At 38.3% G+C, this 24,010-nt stretch overlaps 1 protein-coding gene across 1 annotated transcript; it reads left to right on the top strand.

The window, feature by feature from the left end:
• Positions 1–23,845, top strand: LOC308406665 (scavenger receptor cysteine-rich type 1 protein M130-like; the record flags this gene model as incomplete). Its single annotated transcript, XM_080897803.1, has 20 exons — positions 1–363; positions 3,538–3,610; positions 12,126–12,446; positions 12,647–12,745; positions 12,973–13,191; positions 13,260–13,451; positions 13,593–13,747; positions 13,937–14,084; positions 14,331–14,639; positions 16,493–16,798; positions 17,063–17,359; positions 17,729–18,037; positions 18,635–18,931; positions 19,222–19,494; positions 19,906–20,087; positions 20,516–20,618; positions 20,824–20,973; positions 21,996–22,091; positions 23,139–23,273; positions 23,414–23,845. 20 exons carry the CDS (start codon positions 1–3, stop codon positions 23,596–23,598), a joined length of 4,212 nt encoding a protein of 1,403 aa, XP_080753929.1. The 3' UTR covers positions 23,599–23,845.
• Between the last annotated feature and the right edge of the window lie 165 nt (positions 23,846–24,010).

Raw genomic sequence — 24,010 nt, 5'->3', positions numbered from 1 at the left:
ATGGACCCAGCAGCACTCAACCCACCAGAAGAACTGCGTCTGGACATAATCTACTCCGTGGAAAGACTCCTGCATCTGTGGCTCGAACATGAGGGGAAGGAATTTCGCCGTGCTGTGGAAACCAGACTACAGCGTTTAATCTCTGGTCTTCCTTGGCTATTCAGTGCGCTCCACCCACTCGAACAGGATTTAATCCTAAATGAGCTCCACCTTCATCCCCCAGCTCCTACTGCCCACCTGCCTGAAGGGCCGGACGTGGAGCTGCTCGGCCCGTCAGAGCCATCATCAAAAAAGAAACGGCGTTCCCACCGCCGACACCCACCGCCACAGCCGGACCCCGAGACTTCTGAGTTGCTAGCTGTGGTGAGTGGAAGGGACAATCAGGAGTTTCCTGACTCTGGGACTGTTTATTCCGGGGCTGTGTTTTTTCACTTAGCTGCCCAGCCAGAAGCGCTAGCTCCGTCTCCTGTGTCCCCGCTAGCACAGTCGTTAACTCCACCACAAGCTCCGTTTTCACCCCTACCATCACTTCAGTCTCCCTCAGTTCAGTCTGCCACTCAGTTACCACCTCAGTTGACTTTAGCTCAGTCGTCTACTCAACCACCAACTCCACTCTCACCACAACCGTCACTGCAATCTCTAGTGCAGTCCCCTGCAGCTCAGCTTTCCCCAGCGCAGTCTCCAGTGTCCCCAGTGCAGCCTCCTGCAGCTCTGCTTTCCCCAGTGCAGTCTCCAGTGTCCCCAGTGCAGTCTCCAGTGTCCCCAGTGCAGTCTCCAGTGTCCCCAGTGCAGTCTCCAGTGTCCCCAGTGCAGTCTCCAGTGTCCCCAGTGCAGTCTCCAGTGTCCCCAGTGCAGCCTCCCTTAGCACAGTCATCCACTCAATCACCAGTTCCACTTTTCCCCCAACTATCATTACTACCTCTAGCTCAGTCTCCTGTGCACTCACCTCTGGTTCATTCTCCTGTGAAGTCAGCAACTCCACCGCCTACTCCACTCTCACCACCACCGTTACAACAGACATCAGTGCAGTCCCCTGTGCCAGTGCAGACGCCCTCAGTTCAGTCTCCCGTGCAGTTATCTACTTCACCACCATTAGTAGCTCAGGTCCCCGTGTCTCCAGTAGCTCAGCTCCCACTCTCACCCGTGTCTCCAGTAGCTCAGCTCCCACTCTCACCCGTGTCTCCAGTAGCTCAGCTCCCACTCTCACCCGTGTCTCCAGTAGCTCAGCTCCCACTCTCACCCGTGTCTCCAGTAGCTCAGCTCCCACTCTCACCCGTGTCTCCAGTAGCTCAGCTCCCACTCTCACCCGTGTCTCCAGTAGCTCAGCTCCCACTCTCACCCGTGTCTCCAGTAGCTCAGCTCCCACTCTCACCCGTGTCTCCAGTAGCTCAGCTCCCACTCTCACCCGTGTCTCCAGTAGCTCAGCTCCCACTCTCACCCGTGTCTCCAGTAGCTCAGCTCCCACTCTCACCCGTGTCTCCAGTAGCTCAGCTCCCACTCTCACCCGTGTCTCCAGTAGCTCAGCTCCCACTCTCACCCGTGTCTCCAGTAGCTCAGCTCCCACTCTCACCCGTGTCTCCAGTAGCTCAGCTCCCACTCTCACCCGTGTCTCCAGTAGCTCAGCTCCCACTCTCTGCTCAGTTAGCTGGCCAGCAGCCACTCTCTGCTCAGTCTCCTGTGTCGCCAGTTTTGCTCATTCACTCCACGCAGGGAGGTACCTTAATTTCTACTCAGGGCACTTTTCATGGTTTAGCCGCCGTTGGCACAGTTTGCCACTCCAGGGCTTCCCCAGAGGCTGGGTCTCAGTCCCCAGCTGATTCTGGACCCCTGCCGTTTAAACAGCCCCCTAAGAACTGCACCATGTTAGCATTGCCTGGGCAGAGTCAGTGCTTGGTGCGGCGCCAGTTGGCCTCATGTCCGCCCCCTGAACTGTTTCCACGTCGCCGCCGTTGCCGTCCGCATGGTCGGCCCCCTGAACTGCACTGTGTTTGGGCTGTTTTCTTGGGCTCCGGTGTTTGCTGTGCTCTTCTTTTGTTTTCTGTCCCGAGCCCTCCGTCCTGGGCCCCTGCTGCCCGCCCTGGGTTGTTTTCTGTTTGGTTTTGTTTTTCTGTGTTTGGGCTGTCTGGAGCCAGCCCTTAAGGGGGGGTACTGTCATGGTCCTGGGTCCCCTGACCCAACGTTTTTAGTTCCTTGTGATGTTTGTAATATTGTACTTGTGTGAGTTATTCTATGGTTTCTAGTTTCGATCCCTTGCCCTTCATGTTTCTCTGTGTCCCCTCTGTTCTGTGTAGTCTGTGTCTGCATGTTTGAGTTCCCCTCTGTGTCTCTCGGTTCTTAGAGTCCTCTGCCTTATGGTTTATGTCTCTGTGTTTCTTAGTTGCTGTCTCCACTGTGTCAAGTGTGCGTCTCTGTATGATACTTCCTGTTTTACTTTGATGGTCCGTGTCTTATGTGAATGTGTCCTGCTTCGCTTGTCTCGTCAGTCCTGATTTCTCCCAGCTGTGCCCTCCTCCTGTGTCTCATTAACCCCGTTTCTTCCCAGTGTATTTAAACCCTGTGTTTCTCTGAGTCGGTGTCGCGTCGTCCCTCATGCTGTGTGGATCTCCCTGTGTCTCTCTGTGAGTGCTTAGTTTGTTGTTCCCAGTTTAGTTTGGCTGTTTTTTCCCTGCCAGCAAATAAAGCTGTGTTTTGAGTTTACCTCCCCGAGTCTGAGTCCTGCATTTTGGGTCCAACTCCTGCCTGCCGCACAGCGATTCATGACAAATGTGATGTTTTGTGAATACAGAGAAAAGTAGTTACGAGTTTGTGTTACAGAAATTTTTAGGTCTGCACATAGATTCAAGTCTCTCAAATCACCAGCGGCAATCTCCGAATTGATCATGTTTTTTTTTTCTTTTTTTCTTATCTTGTGGAACAAACTACTTACGTGACCTGAGATCTGCCACATCTGCATGCAAATGTAAACTAAAAACATTTCTCAAGGTTCTCATTGGTTACTCTGTCTGCATGCAAGTCTGGGTGGGTGGGGGTCTTTGTGGTTTGTCTTTGGGTTGGATGTGGGTTCTGAGTAAATGTTTTCATATGCATTTGTTTGAATGCAAAGCATGTTAAGATGATTTGAGCGCCAAAAACCGACGTTTTCATCAGGTGTAAACTCACAACCAACCCAGCCAGATTAACTCATTTATCAATACAAACAATGTTTTGGTAAATCTTACAGTTAAAGTTGGATCCGGTGACCCTTAATCCTCTTTTAGTTACGCTGCAGTAGAGGTATGTGTTTATAGACCACTCTGTGTTTAACCATTAGTTATTATCAATAACTCATCCTGGCTCATCCTGTTAATGCAGCATATTTATATTCAGTGGCATTAGAACATTTTTGCTAACAAAATAATATAAATACAGAGGCAAAACAAACAACATAGTAAACGCATTTCTCATACAAGGCATAGTAGATTACAGTCAAACTAACTCATCGGCCAGTACATTTTCAGACCCTTTCTTGTCTTTTATGTCTAAACTGTATTCCTGCAGCATGAGGGCCCAGCACGTAAGGTGCTAGTTGTGATTGAACATGTGTGCCAAGAGTACAAGAGGGTTATGATCAGTAAACACCTCAATAGGTAACGAACTGGACCCTAGGTAGACATGGAAATGTTGAAGGGCCAGCAGCAACGCCAAAGACTAGTGAGCCTCCCTGAAAGCCTGCCTCAGGTATGCTTTTATCCACACCTGACTAGGTGTGGCAATTAGCAATATCTGAACACACTGAAGAGATTAGGGGCTGTAGAGGGGTGTAACACAGTTAGTCCCACTGAGACTCAGGGTCTCATTTACGAGAGATACCTGTTGCAAACTTTATCTCTTAAAAAAACATTACATTTGTTGATGAATGTGAGCTGTGTATTTGAATTTACTTAAATACATAAGATATTTTAATTTTGGTTTTGGCATCTGCTGTCTGCTAAGATATTAACATTGTTTTTTCTTTTTATGGCTAAAGACTGTCAGAGCTGTAGTGGTGTTTAACTCAATCAGCTCACATCGCACGTGTGAACATTATTAAATAAATAAAATAAAATAAAGCAGTACGTGTGTGTGTGTGTGTATATGTATATTACTCCGTTGTTTGCTGTCTTGGCTACAGGGCATGTTAATCTGTTAATTACATTTAAAAAATTCAGTTTTGAAAAGATTTTAATTTCTTAAGGATAAATATTTTTTTTTATACAAACCTACCCTACCCGCTGTGAAAAAGGAATTGACCTCTAACACTAATAACTGGTTGTTCCACACTTTTCAGCAAAAATCCCGAAACGTTGATTCTGTTCATCTGGGATTTCCTTCCCTGGATGATAACTGGGACGAGTCTGTCACATCACTGCGAAGGATTTTTCTCCATTCTTGTTTGCAGACTTATTCAGTCATGGCTTCAGTATGAAAAACTTGTTTAAGATCAGGCCAAAGTATCTCAATCAAATTTAAGTTTGGAATTTAAATAGACAACTGCAAAAATGTTTTTTTTTAATTGAATTTAATGTAATTTATTTAAGCTCAGGGGTCAACTTAGTCTACAGTAATTAGGTCTGGCGGTAATCAGCCCTGATGCAGCTAGTGAAATGGAAAATTTATTTTCAAAAGATGATTATGTTTTGGTGCGTAAGTTTATTTGTAAATAGTTGCAATTTTATTTATTTTAATTTAAATCTAATAGAAAATAAAGTGTTGAAATAATGGAGGTCTATGTATTTCCTCAAGTGACTATATTAAGGTTTGCACACATCAGTGCACTTTTTAAGGACTATTGTCATTTCATGTGATTTCTTAATCTTTTCTTAATATTCAAATATGTAAAGCCAAGCATTATATTAGTTACTGACAGCTTTATGCAAATAAACTGAGAGGAGAAGATTTAGATAGAGATATACCAGTCATGATAGACTGTTTTAATTTTGTGGTAATAAATACAATGTTGAAAGAAAGCCAGTGTTTTATGCATAAACTATTCATGTGTAAAAGTTAGTTATGGCATATGTGATACATTATTGAATAGTGTGTGTCTCTACAGCGTGTGTTGGAGGACAACAGGGTTGGTTTGTGCATCCAGACAGTCTTGTTTGCTGGTTAGCATGCCCTTTAATTTTGCATTCAGTTTGATACAGATGTAAAGCACTGAAATTCATGAATCTGTTGTTTAAGTAAATATTCAAAACAAGTGAAAGCTCCAAAATCATCTTTTTTCCCCCTTAAACACTTTAAAACCCAGTTCGGAATGGATATTTTTATGTTTCCTGAGAATATGTCTGAAGCAGAAGCATATGTACGAGTACAGTTTCCTGTTTAGATAGACTATCTGGTTTCAAAAATACAACCCAGAGGTTTGTGGCTTCATTTCTGTTAAACTTGCTCCTAACTTGAGCTGATGGTTGAGTCAGTTATGCCTTAACTCTGATCGGTCCACTGATAAATGTGGTCACGACACCACTGTGTGAGTCATACGCTTCAAAGTGAGATCAAGAAGAAATCAAACAGATTTCCAATAAAAAAAGGAATTGAAAAACATTTTGTTACTTTAAAACTAGTTAATTTATTTTTACAATTTTATTTAATTCACTTTATGTTAGTGTCTCTTAGTGAACCAGACAAACACACAAACTGATTTAGAAGGAGTTATAATATGTAACTTGTGTGAACCTTGGCATTCATTATTTGCTTTGTTAACACTGACCTGTAAATCATTCAAGCATAAAAAAGGAAACTAGACTAACTGCATGTGGTGCAGTAAAGGTGATTATATCCATGTTGAACTAACAGCGTCAGAACAGCGGCCCTCGTTCTATGATTACGGTTACTAATGCCACATCAATTACAGCTTCCAACTCACATGACCCCTATTTTAGTTTCTTTACATTGGCTTCCAGTTGATTTTGGATTCTCACGCTTGCATGCAGAGCACTAAACGGACAACTTCGTGACTACTTATCTGAACTTCTTGGTACAAACACTGCTGCTTGCTGTCTTCCCTCGCAAGCTCAAAATCTAAGACTGAATACTGTAGGTGACAGAGCTTTTCAGTCTGCGGCACCAAGGCTTTGAAACACCTCATCTCCCCGGCTTTGTTTAGGTGGCTCCTCGTAGTCTCTTATAAAACAGTTAAAAACGTTTCTGTTTATTCAGGACTTGTGCTGACATTTTTTTTAATCTATGTTATTTTTAATTATTTTCTAACATAGTTCTCTATTGATATTGCATTGTGACTGTTATGTCTGTGTTATATAAACAATCTTACTTTACTATATTAATAAAATCAAACTGAACTGCATTAAAAGTGATTTGATTAATGTGCATCAACGTAGGATGAAAAAAAGTGTTTTCTTTCAACCTGCTGAGACCCCTTGAACAGAGTGTATCTCTTAGAAAATGAGATATCTCTTGGAAGTCTTTTAGTGACCTATTTTGCTTTCACCTAATGTGCGGTTGGGCGTAAATGTATTTCCGCAGCTAACCAAAGGGCACTTGAGAATATTTTTTTCCAGTTACTCACAGCTCTGAAAAGTCTCCAGCCACAAAGCCACAGAGCCATACACTCATTTTCTCTCATATACTCATTTTATACCTGTGACCACAGTTCAGGCAACATTCACATGTAAAATCTGACTGTAAAATAGATGGATAATTTCATTAGAGTGACTAGTAGATATCCATTACCATTCGCTTGGATGTGTTTTTAAAGAAAATCTCTTGTGTTTTTATGCATATTTTATATATTATATCTTGTATATAATCTTTCTACACTCTGCAACATTCACTCCAAATGAATGTTTACTTGCTATATATGCAAAATATTCTTATTTACATTTATTGCACAGCCTTTATAATTCCCCTTCATGTCATTGTAATTTTTACGCAAATGCCATTCTCTCTATTTTAAGGATGCTTTTTTTTTTTCAACTTCTAGATGCTGTGTGATAAAATATACCTGGTTTGTTGTTTTCCTGTCTTCTCACTTAAATCTTTCCATTCTAAGAATTATTATTTTTTTGCTGATATGAGCTGATGTTTGCTCTGCTAATGATTGCTATATGTGCTGCTTCCAGTATTAGTTTTCTAGTATATAATGTTCTCAGACATATAAAAGATCAAGAGGTTGATATTTGGTAGAATTTTATTCAAGAAAATTTTTTGTTGCTGATGATACAGCAACAATTTTTATGGTAATTTGTTCAAATTAAAACTTTAAAATATTTTTTTGATATTTTCTACCTATTAATTTTATTATTTTAGTATCAGAACTTGGCAATCTGTCTTTGCTTGTATTCAGAAAGGATCATGGTCATTTAGTCTGAAATCATCATGGGCCGTCTGCTCAACTGTCCCTGATTTCCATAAAAATGTTATGACCCAACATTTCATCTGTCACGGTTCTGGGTCTTTCTGACTCAGCTTTTTGAGTTCATGTGTTTTTATATTATGGTTTATGTTTTGAGTCCTTTGTTGTACTGTGTTTGTTATTTCCCTAGGTTTCAGTTATGGTTATCATAGGTTTATTTCTTAGGTTTTATAATATGGCTTCTCTGTGTTCTATGTTGTGCCTACTGTGCCTTTCTGTACCACGTTTCAGGTTCCTATGTTCTGTCTCCCCAGTTGCTGTTAAGTTTACATGTATAGAGTTCAGTCAGTGTCTCATGTCAGTGTTTCTAGTTTTGCTTCCCTTGTCTCGTCCAGCCTGATTACTCCCAGCTGTGATCTGCTTCTGTGTCTCATTCCCTCGTTATCCCTCAGTATATTTAAGCCCTGTGTTTCTCTACGTTCACACTGCAGGCGAAAGCGCATCAAATCCGATTTTTTTGACCCTATGCGACCCATATCCGATCATGGTATGACAGTATGAACGGCACAAATCCGATCTGGGTCACTTTCGTATGTGGTACTGAATCTGATACATATCCGATGTTTTAGAAAGCGACTGCTGTTTGAACGGTCATGTCGCATTAAATCCGTCTTTTACGTCACTGACACAAGACAGACGGCAATTATCAGCGCCGGAGAAGACATCGCGAACTCCTGGGCGTCCAGCGTATATGTTAGTGAAACTGTTGGGAAGATAATGTTGGAGAAACGTGAACATTTTATTTGTACTGTATAATCTGCAGATTCTGACAGAAATCTGCAACTATCCTTTGAATCACCGCTCCTCTCTTAAACAGCAATAAGGATCATTATTATGTTATTTACATTGTTACGTAAATAACAAAATAACTTAAAGCAAAAATTGGGAAACGTAAAGTCCGAAGTCTTTATATTAACGGCCATCAGTCAAACAATATTGTTTGCTCTGGGTCTAAACAGAGCGCGTTGTGTGTGACGTCTTCTTTTGCGCATGCGGGCCGCTTTGAGCGTTCACACTAGAGCGCGTTTGCTGTCGCATTTTATTTGTAGTGTGAACAAGCAGACCAAAAAATTGGATTTGATCAAAAAATCGGAATTGAGCATTAAGACCTGCAGTGTGAACGTAGCCTAAGTCAGTGTCGTAGTCTCCCTCATGGCTGTGTTTCCCTGTGTGTTAGTTATCTATGTCCCAGTTTAGTTTTGTTATATTTTTTGTGACAATCTGCAATAAAGCAACTTCATGAGTTTAATTCCTGTGTGGTGAGTTTTGCGTTTCCTTCTCCTGCCTGCACACAGCCGAAACATGACATCAACATAAATATTCCCCCAAATTTTTGATTCATACTTCTGAATTTTAGATTTTCAATTTTAATTCTTGCAAAAACTAAAAAATGTCATTGTCATTCAATTTTCAAAGTAGATTGAAAAATTATGGCAACATATGCCACAAAAACAAAAATATCAGATATCAATAATCATTACCCAGAAAATTATTTTGTTAAATATGTACACATTTTTCCATTCAAGACCACTCGAATTTCAATATTTTCTGCTCTGGTATATCTTTTTTGCATAAAGATGTTATAGTACAAAGGGTGAATATATATTTTATATATGGATTGCTGTTGATTTTATTTGGGCATGAATATCTCCTATCGTCCTTTCTTACAGTCAGCATGAGTCAGGATGTGTTCTCTGGGACTGATATTTAAAAAATAGAAATCTCTTGGCTATTCAAGATCCTGAATTTCAAGATGGCACTCGAATTATGATTGAGAAAATACATTTGTTAAACAAATACACATAGAACCATTCTACCTACCTACCATTTTGAGGCCTTCTGTGATAAATACCATAGTCGATAAATACCATAGTGGCCTAAAAGTCGGTTGACTGACCTAAAAAAATAAAAACTGTTTAAGTAAATTGGAGAGGGTTTAACAGAAAATGTTCGGAAATGCTTTGCTGATGTTTAACAAAATTATTATTTTTAAATTTTAGTTAGAATAATCTAAGAACTCCAGAATTGTATTGTTTTCAGACAGTCTGCTCATGTATTTTGATTTTGTGATACAACTTGTCATATTTGCAATCAGCACGATTTTTGTCACTTCTGATGAAGAATTTCTTGTTGAAAAAAAGCATACAACAGGCTTTATTTTGCATTCAAAATGAACTATTTAGAAATTGTCACCATATGTTATCCTGATTCAGTTTTATGGTAAGAATGACTAGTTAAAACAGTAATAGTAATATAGTAATAGAGTAGTACATTTAAAAATAGTTTTTGTGATATTTATGCTCACATATTTCCAAAGTTTTCAAAATGCAAAAAATATAAAGCAAAAATTTCACAGTAATGATCATCACACTTTGGATCAGAGCTGCTTAGATCTTGGGGGGAAATGCACGTGTTTAACGTAATTGTTGTCTTAGTTATAATTAAGGTATCATTGAGAAACTCCTGAATTTCGCTCTATTTGGATTCCATTATAGACTTGAATTTCTTCTATTTTGATTGGAACAATTATTATTTGCTGAATTTAGCTTCAGTCTTCAGTCTGTAAATACCTCATTCAGAAATTGTCGCTGTCTTTTGCAATATTAATTTTTTCATTAGTATGTGCTTACATACTGATTTTTGCAGGAGAGCTAGACTCCAAGCTTTTTTTTTTTTTTTTTAACAATAAAATTTCACAGTACTCGTTATGCTTGTAATATCTTCAAGATTTAGACCAAAACGGGAGATGGTTGGGTAGAAAATCTTAAAAAATTGGCTGATTTGAAGTGGAATACCCAATATGACCCTGTTTGAGGCAGATATTATATGATGATTAGAATAGAATAGAATAGAATTCAACTTTATTGTCATTGCACATGCACAGGTACAGGGCAACGAAAAGTGAAGTCTATACTGTAATCAGTAGTCTATGTCATAAATCTGTAATGTGTAAATAGTTAGAACTCTGTTTCTAGATGAGCCTGCGTCAACATTTTTGGAATTAATTAATTAACAGTCAGTTATTAATCATTGAATCAATAGTTGATCAATTCACAATTTTTATAAAATCTCTAGTGTGTGTAAAAGCGTCATAGTGAGTTTGAGTTCAACGAAGAGAAAAGCATAAAAAGGTGCTGCATAAGAAATAAGTGCACTTGTGTGTTAGTTTTCTTTTAAATTAAGACAATATTCGGCAGTCTAAATTTGGCGCGTATGTTGCTCATTTCCATTTTTGGTGGGCGAAGCCACGGCAATATAAAGCTGAGAACATCATTTGTCTGTCTCACTCTCAAGTCATGAGCTGTGGTGATGATGTGGTTCCTCCTCCTGCTTCTCCACCTTGCTCACATTGGGCTGATGATCTCAGGCAAGTTAATTTAATTTATTTCATTCTGAATACGATTAATTATTGTTATTTGTTAGATTTAAGAAAGTATCTTAAAAATGTCTGTGAAGTATTTAACATCTTTGAAATACTGTTTTAAAAAAAGCTCAGTGTGTGTGTGTGTGTGTGTGTGTGTGGATCTGAACTGATTTGAGATTTAATACTCAATTTAAAGCCAAAGTAATAAAATAAATATGCTATTTTCTTGCAAAATATATTGAAGTAAGTTTGTGTCGAAGTAGGAAGTGTTGTGTCCTCTAATGTGATATACCAAATTGCACCACTAGAGAGTAGTATTGTGAAAACGTGCTGTGGAGAAAATAGATGAAAAACATCTGAGAGAGCTGATGAATGCGCTTGTAACACCCTACTACATCCAACTATGTAGGTTTATGTGCTGCGATCATTAAAGAGCCACTTGTTCCTTGCAGAGGACTTGTTTCATTATCAGTCACCATTACAGGAAGGAATCTTTAAAATATTTTTGAAATCCTAACAATGTTTTACAATGGGAATCCCCCTCTCTATTCAAAAAGTTATGTGAAATGGTTATATTTCTATAGCTTTTTTTTTTTTTGCAAAGATGAGGTGTTGCGGGAAATTCGGAATTTCAAAAATTCACAGTCAACAAAAAGCTTTAACTTTTCAAATGTATGTGGAGATCTATTTTTTTATTTAGAGAAAAATGACTACTTAAAGAGCAGCATGAGGTCCAGTGGTGAGCATTGTCACCTTACAGAGTGCTAGGTTCGAATCAATGATGGGCCTTTTCTTCGTGGAGCTGGCACAGCCGGCTTGTGTCTGCATGGGTTATCTCTGGGTACTCTGACTTCCTCTCACAGTCCAAAGATATCCGTGCAGTAGGTTAATTGGTAAATCTAAATCAGCTGTGGGTGTAAACACGAGTGTCTCCATGTGTTAGCTCTACAACAGATTGGTGACCTGTCCAGGGTGTTATCTGCCTCTTTCCCTATGACGGCTTAATTCCGACTTCCCAGAAGTTTTATAAGCAGACCTGTTTGGATTAAGACTTAGTGGATTCAAAATAATAATGATAATAATAATAATAATAATAATAATAATAATAATAATAATAATAATAATAATAATAATAATGAACAAAAACAATGTTTAGAAATATCTTGCTAGATATATTAAAATAATAAAGTAAAACATAAAAGCATACAAAACAAAAACAAAATGTTTTGTTATGGCAGGAGCTCAAATTCTTTACAAAATTTTAACATTTTATCCTTTGCAGTTCCCAAAAGTAAGTCAGCCATGAAACAAATCATAATAACAATAATAATAATAATAATTTGCTGTATAAACCTTGTATGTTCCTAGCTGAGGACAAACTGATTCTAAAAAACAAAGGAGGCTACCCATGTGAAGGCTACCTTGAAGTCTACCATAACAACATATGGGGTTATGTTGGGGATAGACTCTGGAGCAACAACACTGAAAAAGTGGTTTGTAAGAGCACTCACTGTGGGGAACCTGTGGAGAACTCAGTAACAGATATTCCCAAGCCTTCTGAAGACAGACCGATCTGGCTCAATGAACTGGAGTGCAAAGGACACGAGAGCGCTCTGTGGAAATGTAAACATCCTGGTTGGAACTACAGCGATTACTCAAAGGTCACAGTGAAAAAACTTAAGTGTTCAAGTAAGTTTTTCAAATTTTTCTCTGTTTTTGTTATTTATTTATTTATTTATTTTTGGTGAGCTCAGTGACAATGACTCTTAGCTAAAAGTTGTTAAGGGAAATCAATTGTGGTGTTTGTTTGGTTGTTTTGTGTGGGGGTTTTTTGTGTTTTTTTTTTATCTGTGTTTATATTTGGCTGATAATTGAGTGTGCTCTTCAAGGTAATATCACATTAAGCCTGGATGGACCCAAATGTGCTGGAGCTGTCCAGTACTCTGTTGATGGCATAACTCAGGGTTACTTTTGTAACAACAACATTGGTATGTCTTCTCTTTTTGTTAATTATTTATATATATATATATATATATATATATATATATATATATATATATATATATATATATATATATATATATATAAGGGCAGGGCTGTTTAAATATTTTCAATATTGCTCTCTCTCAATTTGATTTGCAATAAGTTCTATCATTTTTTTATGTTTTGCGATGTTTTTGATGAACAAACAATAAATTATTCCTCTCTTAAAAAGGTGAAAAAGAAGCCAGGCTTCTGTGTAAAAATCTCGGGTGTGGTGGGCTCAGAGAAATTCCTCCCTCAGAGAGGGGGGATAGGGAAAGATTCAAAAAAGCATCAAAGATGAAGCTTGATTGTTCGGCTTATAAAAACGGAGACCCAGATCATCTGTGGCAGTGTGCGAATGGCAATGATGATTCAGCATCATGCAAAACTTTCTCTGTCATATGTGAAGGTAACACACACACACACACACACACACACACACACACACACATATGGTGAAAGTGTTTTTATGAACAGGTTATACGAGACTGCAGCTCAAAGGAAACCAGTCAAATGTGTGTTCTGGGCAGCTGGAAAAAGAAGAAAATAACAACTGGGTACCTGTTCAACAGGACAACTTTGATTTTGATGTGTGCCAGCAAATGCACTGCGGTAACTCTCTCAGCCCAAACAACAGCACAAACAAAAACCTTAATGTGACATGCACAGGTAATTCAACACATCTATATTCCAACACAAACAACTTCCAAGCAAACACTTCACACTGTGAAACTGCTCTCTCGCTCTCTCTCTCTCTCTCTCTCTCTCTCTCTCTCTCTCTCTCTCTCTCTCTCTCTCTCTCTCTCTCAGATAAAGTTAAAGTAGTTCTGAAGGACTCTGGTAAAGACAGCAAGTGCTATGGTACAGTTAATATTGAAGTGAAAGGTTCAGTTAATCCTGTGTGTGCCTCCACCTGGACTAAAAAGGAAGCTGAATTGGTCTGCAAGGAGCTTGAATGTGGGGAAGTGAGTGTTCAAGTTTAGTCAACATAAGTTACCTGGTGTTCTGATACATGGATACTGAGTGTATCAGAAACTGTCCATACAGCAGTGCTATGGACTTTATTGTGATAAGTGTACTAACGTGCACCATTAATACTTAATTAATAATGATTATCAATGAAATAACATAAACTCATAAATGCTCTGTTCTAGCTGATTTATACTAAAGTCGAACGTCAAAATTCAAGAGGGATAATGGACCGTGTGAGCTGCAAAGGCAATGAGTCCTCACTGTGGCACTGTCAGTCTCAGCATGGCAAGAACATCCAGTGTTCAAACCAACCTTATATGGTGTGTTCAGGTGAGATACAGCAGTGGAAATGTACAGAGTGGCTGCTGATGGCCTTTGTCTACTTTTATAATGGGATTTTAAATCCTGCAATAAATTCTCTGTCGAGAGAGAAAATGAGTTACTTCATTCAGTGAAATTGTGACATTGTTAAATTCTGATTTTATTTTTCCAAAATGTGTTCAGTAAGAGTTTAATTTAATGTATTTATTCTTTTTGTGTTTCGTGGCTGATAAATCTCTTATTGTCGTGGTACAGACAGTGTGGAGGTGAACCTGGCAGATGGTCCTGGAAGATGTGCTGGGAGATTGGAGATAAAGCATGAGGGCCAGTGGAAGAAAGTTCCTGCAAAAGAATGGACAGAGGCTCAATCAGCAGCTGTCTGCAAACAACTGCAATGTGGGGAAAAAGGCAAAACTGAAAAGTTCAGTCAGGGTTCTGGTAGCTTCCTGTCAATAACGTGTCCGAGAAATAAGAAGATATCAAAGATATCTGAGTGTTTAACAGAAAACTCAAACAACCAATTTTCGGATCGGGAAGCGGAAGCAGCTGGAATCACCTGTGAGGGTGAGTGTAATGTTATAATTTCTCTGCCCTTCAGTGACATCAGCCGGGAAAACGGTTTCCTTTCTTAAAGGAAGAATTTTTGTATCTTTGGCTTTTTAATTGCTTAACACTGATTATATTGGTGAAGTTTGATCAAAACGGGAAATACTAAATTACTAATATACGACAAAATCTTAGAACCAGGAAAAAGCCATTTTCATTCATCGATGTGAGGCAGAAGAAAAGAAAATGTGTTTTTTCCCCTCAGCTTATTCTTGACCTCATTCAGGCTCAAGAGTCCTTCTATACCTACAGTTTAATACTTGCAAACTGAGAAACGGATTTTTGTTAATCTGTTTTGATCAGAAAAGTGAAATAAGACACTACAACTTTCATTGATCATGCCATATTACCATTTTTTCTTTAACATGCTGCCTTGACTTTTTACTCAAATGTAATTTACAAAATTATTTTTGGAAAGTCACATGCTTCGTAAAGAAAGTCTTAAAGCCAATGCCCATTTTTTGCTTATAAAGAGAGATAAAACTGAGTATATTTTAATCTTATAAATATTAAATTGGCCTCCAGTTAAATCTTTACTTGATCCAGAATGCTGCAGCGAGAGTACAAGAGAGAGTAGATTTGTCGTATCTTGGCTTCTCTTGATTGGAACCCTAGATCAAATTTAAATCCATCTCTTCACATACAAGGTCTTGAATAATCATCTTAAAGAACTACATTGGCAGTTGAGCACTTCCCTCTCAGACTACAGGCTTGTGGTTCCTAAAAGTGGAATAGAAGGCAGAGCACTCAGATTTCAGGCTCGTTTTCTGTGGAATCACCTCCCAGTTTGGATTTGGTAGACAGACACTGAAAGAAACTACGTCCCGGGTCTGGTCCGTGGATCGGGTTTCTCCAAGGCGTGGGCGTCTATAAGCAGAGTTTTGTCTTTACCCTATAAGATTCAAAATTATTCTTAAGTAACACTCAGCAATATATTCTCAAGTAGCACTCAGGTATGCCGTCAGCGGGTTAGTTACGACGTCGGGAGCAGCTGGGAGAACAAAACGACACAGAGACTGTCCGGGTTGCTTTCCCAAAATCAACTCAAAGTTGTATTCCTTTGTGCAGCGGTATTTATAGACAGAAAGGTTCGTGTGTCAACAAGTTTCAAGTTAGAACCATATAAGGAAGGTCCCCCCCCGCTCCGAAAGGGGCCTTGTACAATCGTATCTCAACATACCTTTAACAGGTCCGTTAAACACTTAGACAGTTAGAATCCTTTGTTCTACAATTGCAGTAAAATGCACTCTCAAGGCCTATAAATCTTATACAGAGATCTGCTACATCCTGAGTTCTGACACAATTCAGATGGTCTTTACATAAACATCCTCTGCAAGGGAGTGATAAGTAAAAGAGTGATTTGTTGGTGTTTTCCTTCCAACCTTAGTATCTACTTTCACACCATAAAATCTTCAGTTGACACAGCAAGAGGAGATGAGGTTCAAACAAAGGGCATTGCAGAAACAGGGTCCTTTGTATAATATCATCAAAAGAATACCCAGTACATGCTCCAATAATACTAAATTATCTAACAGACACCTTCTCTGCTTTTAAGATTAGGCTTCAAACCTTCCTTTTTGATAAAGCTTATAATTAGTGTTCAATAAGGTGATCCCGAATAATCACTTAGTTATGCTGGAATAAGCCCAGACTGTGGTATATCTCCATTCAGCTTCTTTCACCAAGTATGTATTTATGCACCACTTTCCTATTTTTGTGTCTATGTCTTTGTGAACCACTGACCTTTCAACAGGTAGACGACCTGCACAGCCACTTACTGTATATCATGTTTCTCTCTTTGTGTCCATCAGGTCACAAGGTGGTGTTTTTAAGTGGAACCTGTTCTGGTCACGTGGGGATAGAGCATGGCAGAGAAATCTACTGGCTCTCTGGGTCTAAAGAGACATGGAACCAAGAGTCTGCAGACACAGTGTGTCAGCAGATGCATTGTGGGAACGCTTCCAGGTTTTCTTTCAATTCTAGGGCTGATATGATTAATAAAGTTTGGAAAAACTCTTTTAGCTGCTCATCCAGAAAAAAGTCTCTTTTTGAGTGTAGCCGAACTACACCTCTGCCTCCTGACCACCATAATTCTACTGCCTATGTGAAATGTTCAGGTAATGTGAAATATGAATGAGTTAAAGTATAAAACTAAGAATAAGGTCATTATGGAATTGATTTATTGTGTCACAGAAGAGACAATTTATTTATAACAGACTTTACCTTTTAATGTCCATAGATGTACATTCACCTCCTTGTTTTCTCTCAATCAAATTTCTACTATTTTCTATTTTTTCTGAAACCTAGCTTGGTCTAAGAAGTTGTGAAATATCTGCTGATACTAGTTTCCTCTTAAATTTAACTTTTTCATGTCACAACAGGAAATATTGAGATGAGGTTGACGAACAGCTGCTGGGGAAAAGTCAGGATTCATGTAGAAGAGAAGGAAGGAGATATGTGTGGAGACACCTGGACAGAAGACAAGTCTGTGAAGCTGTGTGAAAAGCTGAACTGTGGGACGCCCATAAAAGCCCACAACAGTCCCAAAGATGGTGATATCCTCTTTAAGAGTTTACACCCGACAAATCAGACTACTGACCTGACACAGAGCATCTTTGTCAAAAACCAGGACAATGATAAGTCCTGTAAACAAAAACCAGCCTATGTTGTTTGCTCAGGTAATTAATTGTTTTTAAAAAAAAAAAAAACTATTTTTAGATTGCAAACATATAATAAATGTTGTGACTTTCCTTGGCAGAATGTTTCATTTTCAACTAATTTGCCTCCTTTGGAAAAAATTGCCAGTTTTATTGTTGCAGTTTATTGGATTGTTGAATTTTTGTCACTAAGTTACAGGATACCAGAATTTAAAAAACAAAAAGAGACTGATTTTTGCTTTAACATGAATCTGTTTTTAAATATTCCTTCAAATCCTTTTTGTGTTAAAGAAGCAAATTTGAATTTTTCTGAAGTTACCTTTTCATCTTTTCACTATGACTATGATGGATAATTAAAAATAAAGTGACAACATTACTAATTTGTTTCAGGTAGTGTCAAGCCCAGATTTAGCATTCCCAGTTACAAATGCTTTGGAAACGTAGAGGTGGAGTATGAGGGGAAGTGGATCCCTGTGTGCGAGGATGCTCTCAAAGACACTAACAATGGAAACACCATCTGTCAGGAGCTTAAATGTGGTGATGCTGTCGAGACTCTTCCCTACTTTGGACCTGCACCAGCAGATAAATTAGCCATTTCAAACCTAAACTGCACTGCAAATGCTAACAGTCCATTATCTGCATGCAGCAGTATTACTGCTTCTACAGCTGCCTGCAAACACAGTGGCCTCCGATGCTCTGGTGTGTATAATGATCTTTGTGTCAGCAGTTTCTGAATTATTCTTTGCTCCTTCAGCCTAATTTTAAAATAAAGGCTTTGAAACTGAATTGAAATTGAAACAAACTGAGACTAGTTTGTATTTCAGAAAAATGTTGAGATAAAAATAATGCTGCGTTCAAACTTTGACATGCTCGCCTTCAAAGGTTACTTTTAGTGAAATAAAGGGTAGAATATTAACATCCTCACCTCCATTAATGATATTTGTTCTACTCAGTTTTACTCTTTTCTTCTCTGCTTGTTGTCCATGTCACCAGTACGGCTCTGCCACACAGTCTGACTCACTTAATGTCTGGAATCAGCTGGAAACAGCTGGCCTGTGCAGTCTGATGGTTATAGAAATATCGCTGTCATCAGTTGTCATCTCTTTGTTATCACTCTATAAAATCATTTTATTTACACAGCAGTCAGAAGGGTAGCTAAACTTCAAAAGTGTAAAACTTTAAGTTGATGCAGGATCATAATGTCATTTCTGTGTGCAGAGTGTGTTATTTATATCATTCAGATCCTGTTGGTTACATCATGTTTTGTGAACTTTTTATTTCTCTTGTCTGTCTCAGAATGGAGGACGATGGTACCTGACAAAAAGGCCTGTAGTGGAACAGTGTTGGTTCACTGGAGACAGGGACTCAGTGCTGTTTCCAGAGAAAACTTCAATGAAACTGAGAAGGAAAAGCTTTGCCAGAATATGGACTGTGGTGGATACCAATCAACAAATGAAATCCACCCCCAAACAATTGAAATAGATTCTTTTTGGAACAAAAGCTTCAGCTGTGGTGAAAATCCAGGAAGCATTTGGGAATGTGAAAATAAAACCACACCCTCAAGGAAGGAGCCCGTCTTTATTGAATGCAAAAGTAAGATTTATATCAGCAGGACTGATCTTAAATGATCACAGACTTTTTACATTTGCACTGGAAACACTGAAGAGTGAAACAAGACACTCGGAGTGTGAAGGAGAATTATTCCAGATACACTGGATAAAGTAACAAACCAAAGCTAAAAGTGTTAAATGAACTATTTGATTATGGACTTGTGCTTCATATTTTGACTTTGCAGTGCAGAGAAGATTAACTGATCATTTCTACCTCAGTGCTTTATGTCTTTATCAATACTTGACTGCAGTGTTTATTGCTTTCCTTCCCAGAGGAGCCCAGTGTCAGCCTTTCACAGGGCTGCCGTGGGGAAGTGAGGATAGATGGCGTTCCAGTGTGTGCTAGTAACTGGGATCTATCCTATGCACACAAAGTTTGCCAAGAAAAGCTTTGTGGCAATGCTGTCTTCATTGAATCCAAAGCTCCATCAAAGGGTTCAGGTAACATTTACCATGTCAGCTGTGAAAAGTACCATTCCATCATTGGCCAGTGCAGGAGGACTAAAGGAAAGTGTGACAAAAATGTGGTGTTCATTACTTGTAGTGGTAAGTGTGAGTCCATACACCTCTCTTTCCATAAACTCATCCCTATATACAGTACATACATGTATGTCCTCTCTTAATTATGGTAGTATTTTAATTCATTATCTTTGAGTAATTTTTCTTTCTTTCTTTTTACAAAAGGAAAGTTGTTTTTTTAAAATAAAATAAAATAAAAATGACATTTTCAAGTTGTTTATGCCACTGTTAAGGAACTTATTCCAGTTTCTGTAACAATGACCATTTGGCTGGTTCAGTAGAAAAGTCATCTCAGAAATTTTAAAAATGTACAAGTTATTTTTGTTCATTTTTTAAACACATTATGAACACAAGCAGACCATCTCTAACATCATATTTGCCAGACAGAAGTGGATGAGCTTGTTTCCTTCTTTAAACACAGTTTCTTTGCTTTTACAGAAAGTGTAAAGTTCCGCACGACTGAAAAACATGGAGGTGTCCTTTATGTCAATTATCGAGATAAGTGGGAAAGAGTATGTCCATTTAGGGCGGAAGAGAAAGAGTATGTCCAAAACTTAACGGCAAAGCTCTGTGAAGAAATTAATAATGAGACCCATAGCGGCTCTACGGAAGACAAACAGGTAAATCTTTACATTCTGTTTCTTGAAACCGGTCACTAATTTATCTCGTATGCTACAAACCAATATCATGGACAGTTTCCTGGCTCTGCGTTTCAGCTTATTTAAATCTAATAATGAAGAATGGAATGTGATTTTTATATTATTTAGGTTTATGAAATGGAAAGAAATCTATGGGAGGTTTAGCTGACTAAATACAAAATGCTCAAAGATTTTTAAGTTAAAAACTTACTGGACACTTTGCTGACACGTAATTTGCAGAAATATAAAATAAATTGAATGTCCCAATACTTTTGGTCACTTTAGTGACTTCTTTTGCTGTGTGTTGCTTTGATGCTTCAGTCAGGCCTGTTTTTCACTGCCAGAGAAATTTCAGTGTTTTCTATTCCGGCTGTATCTCTAAATGTGAAAAAGTTTAAATTTGATTCAAGGTCAGCTTAGAAACAACACTGGAGTTCACTGATGTTACCATGGATGTCAAGCGCTCTGTCAAACAACGTTCCTGCGGAAACGTTTCTCCAGCTGAAATACTTTGTAAGACAAACCACAAATCCTTTCTCAATAAGTTCTATTGTTTTCAAAAATATTCATTCAACATGTTTTGCAGAGAAGAGATTTTTTAAAATGGGTAACTCTGAGCTTACTTACCTTGAGGTGGTGCAGATAAACAAGATGAGTCAAGTACAGCTCTCAGTGTGACTGAATCCAGAATAAATAAAGTGGTTGTTTTTGATTTCAGGCTACGAGCCACCCCCTACACCTCCACCACCTCCTTCTACACCAATAGCACCTATTATCGTGGGTGTGGGATTTCTTCTTGTTGTTGTGATCTTAATTTTGGTATTTTTACGATTCTATCTCAAGAGAGCCAGGAAGTCCAACGTTTCACGTGAGTATCTTTATTACATGACTTAAACACATGGCTTGTTTCACTTTTAATGAATTACTTTAAAAAGTGTAAAAAACCTGCCTGAACATGAGAACATAATCCAGAAAAAGGTGTTTGAGAGTTTTTTTTGCCACAAGAGGGCAGTCTCCAACATACTGACTGAATTCTGAATTCAAATAGTGCCATCGCTACTGCTGACAAAACAAGGAACGCATCATCTCATTCAAACATTGCTCACTTTAAAAACTTAGGGAAACATTGTGAAAACTACCCAAACTTGTGCTTGTGTCTTGTATTTCCTGCTCGCATACTCAGGACTGGACTGTTACAAAAAATCAGCCCTTAGTTTTTCTTTTTAATCTCCTTGCTAAAGTTGTTTTTGGGTTAGTTCTTAGTTGAACTGCACTACAGTATGTGACAATTAATAGCTAAACTTTATCTGTTGACAGTGGCTCATGGACAAAGTGGCCATTCATTTTACTTTTGTTGGGACTGCTGTCCCTCCCCCTGCACTTCTCCACGGCAGCCTCCTGTTACTGTGAGGGTTTGTTACTACAGCAGTTGTTGCTGGAACAGCAGCAGCCCCGATAACAAGTGGCCTAATATGATATATTTTGCTGCATTTATTTTTACGTTTCTTTTCCTTTTCTCAGCTTTTCAGCTCCACCTTTTTGCCACTTCGTCCATACTAAATTCTGTTCTGCAAGTTGTGTGAGCACACATGGAAAGTAGGGGAGGGCCTAGTTTAAAGATTTGAAAACAACAACCTGAAAGGAAAATGTAACCCTGTTTTTTCATAACAAAAAGTAATCTTATCTGAACAATAACACTGTTGCTTACATTCAAAGTGCCTGTATCAAAAATGAATAAATTGCCTGCTGACAGTGCTTTTATGGCTGATTCCAGATTAGCGCACCAGTCTTTTTCTGTACCCTGGTACATTGGTACATCACTGGTACATTAACACAGTGCACTGTTGTTATGTACTCTATGAGTAAATGTGTAACACTGTAACCTTTCAGCAAGAATGCTGCAAGACAAAGAAATGGAGTTTGAAAGTGGGGAATATGAAGATGTCACGAACAAAGAAAATGAGATGGAAGACTTAAGTCATGGCAGTGAGTCATTCATTTATTAATTTGTTTATTGATTGATTGATTATTTTTTTCATTCATTCATTCATGTTTTCTAAATACTTTATTGCTTCTGATCACAGTGCCCTTTAAATACTGTACACCATGTTTGTTTGTTGTAGGTCTTGCTACTTCTTATATTTCTATGTCCATGGTTATATTTTAAACAAATATTTCTTATCACTGCATATCAATATTCCATTTTTTCTGCTTTTGCAAGTTATTTCTGCTTAATCATACTGTGTCAAGAACAAAACCTTACCTCAGTTAAATCTGGATTTTACCCCGTCTGATGTCGTCTCTTTGTGCAGCCCTACTGCTCCCCCCTGCTGACTACTTGAAGGCGCACAATTTCAATTTCACCGTGGACTTGAACAGAGATATAAAACATATATGAAATGAAAAATTATCTTTCAAACTGACTTTCATGGCAGAGATCATTGGTAATAACAGTTAAGCCTCTGGATACAAAGAGCAGCAGTTTTTAGTGAAAGTCTATGGCTGTCAATCATTACATGGTAGGCCACTTACAGGAACCAGTAAAATCCCACTTTCTATCAGCCTAAAGAAATGTAACTACACATTTAAAATAATAATAAGGGCAATTTAAATAGTATTTCTTAGTTTTCTGCATGATAAAAAAAGAAATGCTGCCGTAGTAAATGTCAAATTTGAATTGCAATCATCAAATGTGTAATATTACAGAAAAATAGAAAGTTTCTATTAATTCACAGGAAATACCCTGATGGGTTTTTTTTTTTTCAATTTAGACCGACTGTAAAAAATGAAATAGTAAATCATAAAGACAGGAACTTCTCTATGATTTAATGGTTTATCTTTTGCAGTACTTAATTCATTTTGTGCAGTATAAACATCCTTGGGGGACCTATTTTTCAGCATGAGAAGCTGCAAAAATAATTGTTTTTCTAAAACAATTTGCCTGTCTTAGATTTATCTCAGATTGTTTCCAAGTGGGAGTTCTTTTTAAAAAGCCAACATGATGTAAGTGTTCTCTTGCTATTTTTCATTCAGGAACCAGATCAGAGGCTGAATTAATCTCAGAGAAGGATGGGCAGAATGTTTCCTCTTATGAGGATGTTGAAGCAGATGAGGCTCGACCCCTGACCTTTCAAGGCACTACTGTCATCAACATCAACACGCATGAAGGTGTCCATAATGAAAGCACTGGGGTTCTAAACTAGTTCGATCACAGTGTTTTCACATTTCAATAACAGTAAATGGCAATTTGGAAAATCAGTGAGTCTAATCTCTGTTTAACACATGTCATCTGTTTTTCTTTGTGACAGACGGGGTGACCTACGAAGTGGAAGATCCACAGGAGAATTATGACGACATCGATACAATCCCTGGAACCACACAGACTACAGCAGAGGTCCATGAAAGCCTTGAAACATCACATGACTTAAACTCAGCTGCCCCAGGATTGGTGGAGAGAGATGAGGACTACCTAGAGCCAGATGTGGATGGGTGAGCCGAATGTGGCTTTAGAAACTACTTTTAAAAATCAGTCTCAAAAAGTGGCTCATGTCCAAATTCACCTTCATTTCTCTCAAATAAATATCAAATGAAAAGCAATATTAAAATCTTTAAATTCAACATACATTTACTGAAATGGGTGAAGGAAACTTCCATTTGATGGAGGAACAGTGCAAAACGACTGAAAATCTATCTTTTGATACTGTATAGCAAAAAAACTTAAAATGTACAATGTTTTATAATGCCAGCCGCTTCTTCCTGCTTCTAGTCTATAGGCTTACCTAACTGTCTTGTTACTTTTATATTCAGCATAGAAATGTGTGTAATATCAATATTCTCATCAAACTCTGAGTATAAAAATACAAGTGTATTTCTCACAATATTAAGCTATTGTTCTAAATATAGTA

Source organism: Rhamphochromis sp. 'chilingali', assembly GCF_963969265.1.
Source record: "Rhamphochromis sp. 'chilingali' genome assembly, chromosome: 12".
NCBI classification, from domain to species: Eukaryota; Metazoa; Chordata; class Actinopteri; order Cichliformes; family Cichlidae; genus Rhamphochromis; species Rhamphochromis sp. 'chilingali'.
The sequence above is the reverse complement of the archived record's forward strand: the minus strand, read 5'-3'. Positions and strand labels throughout refer to the sequence as shown.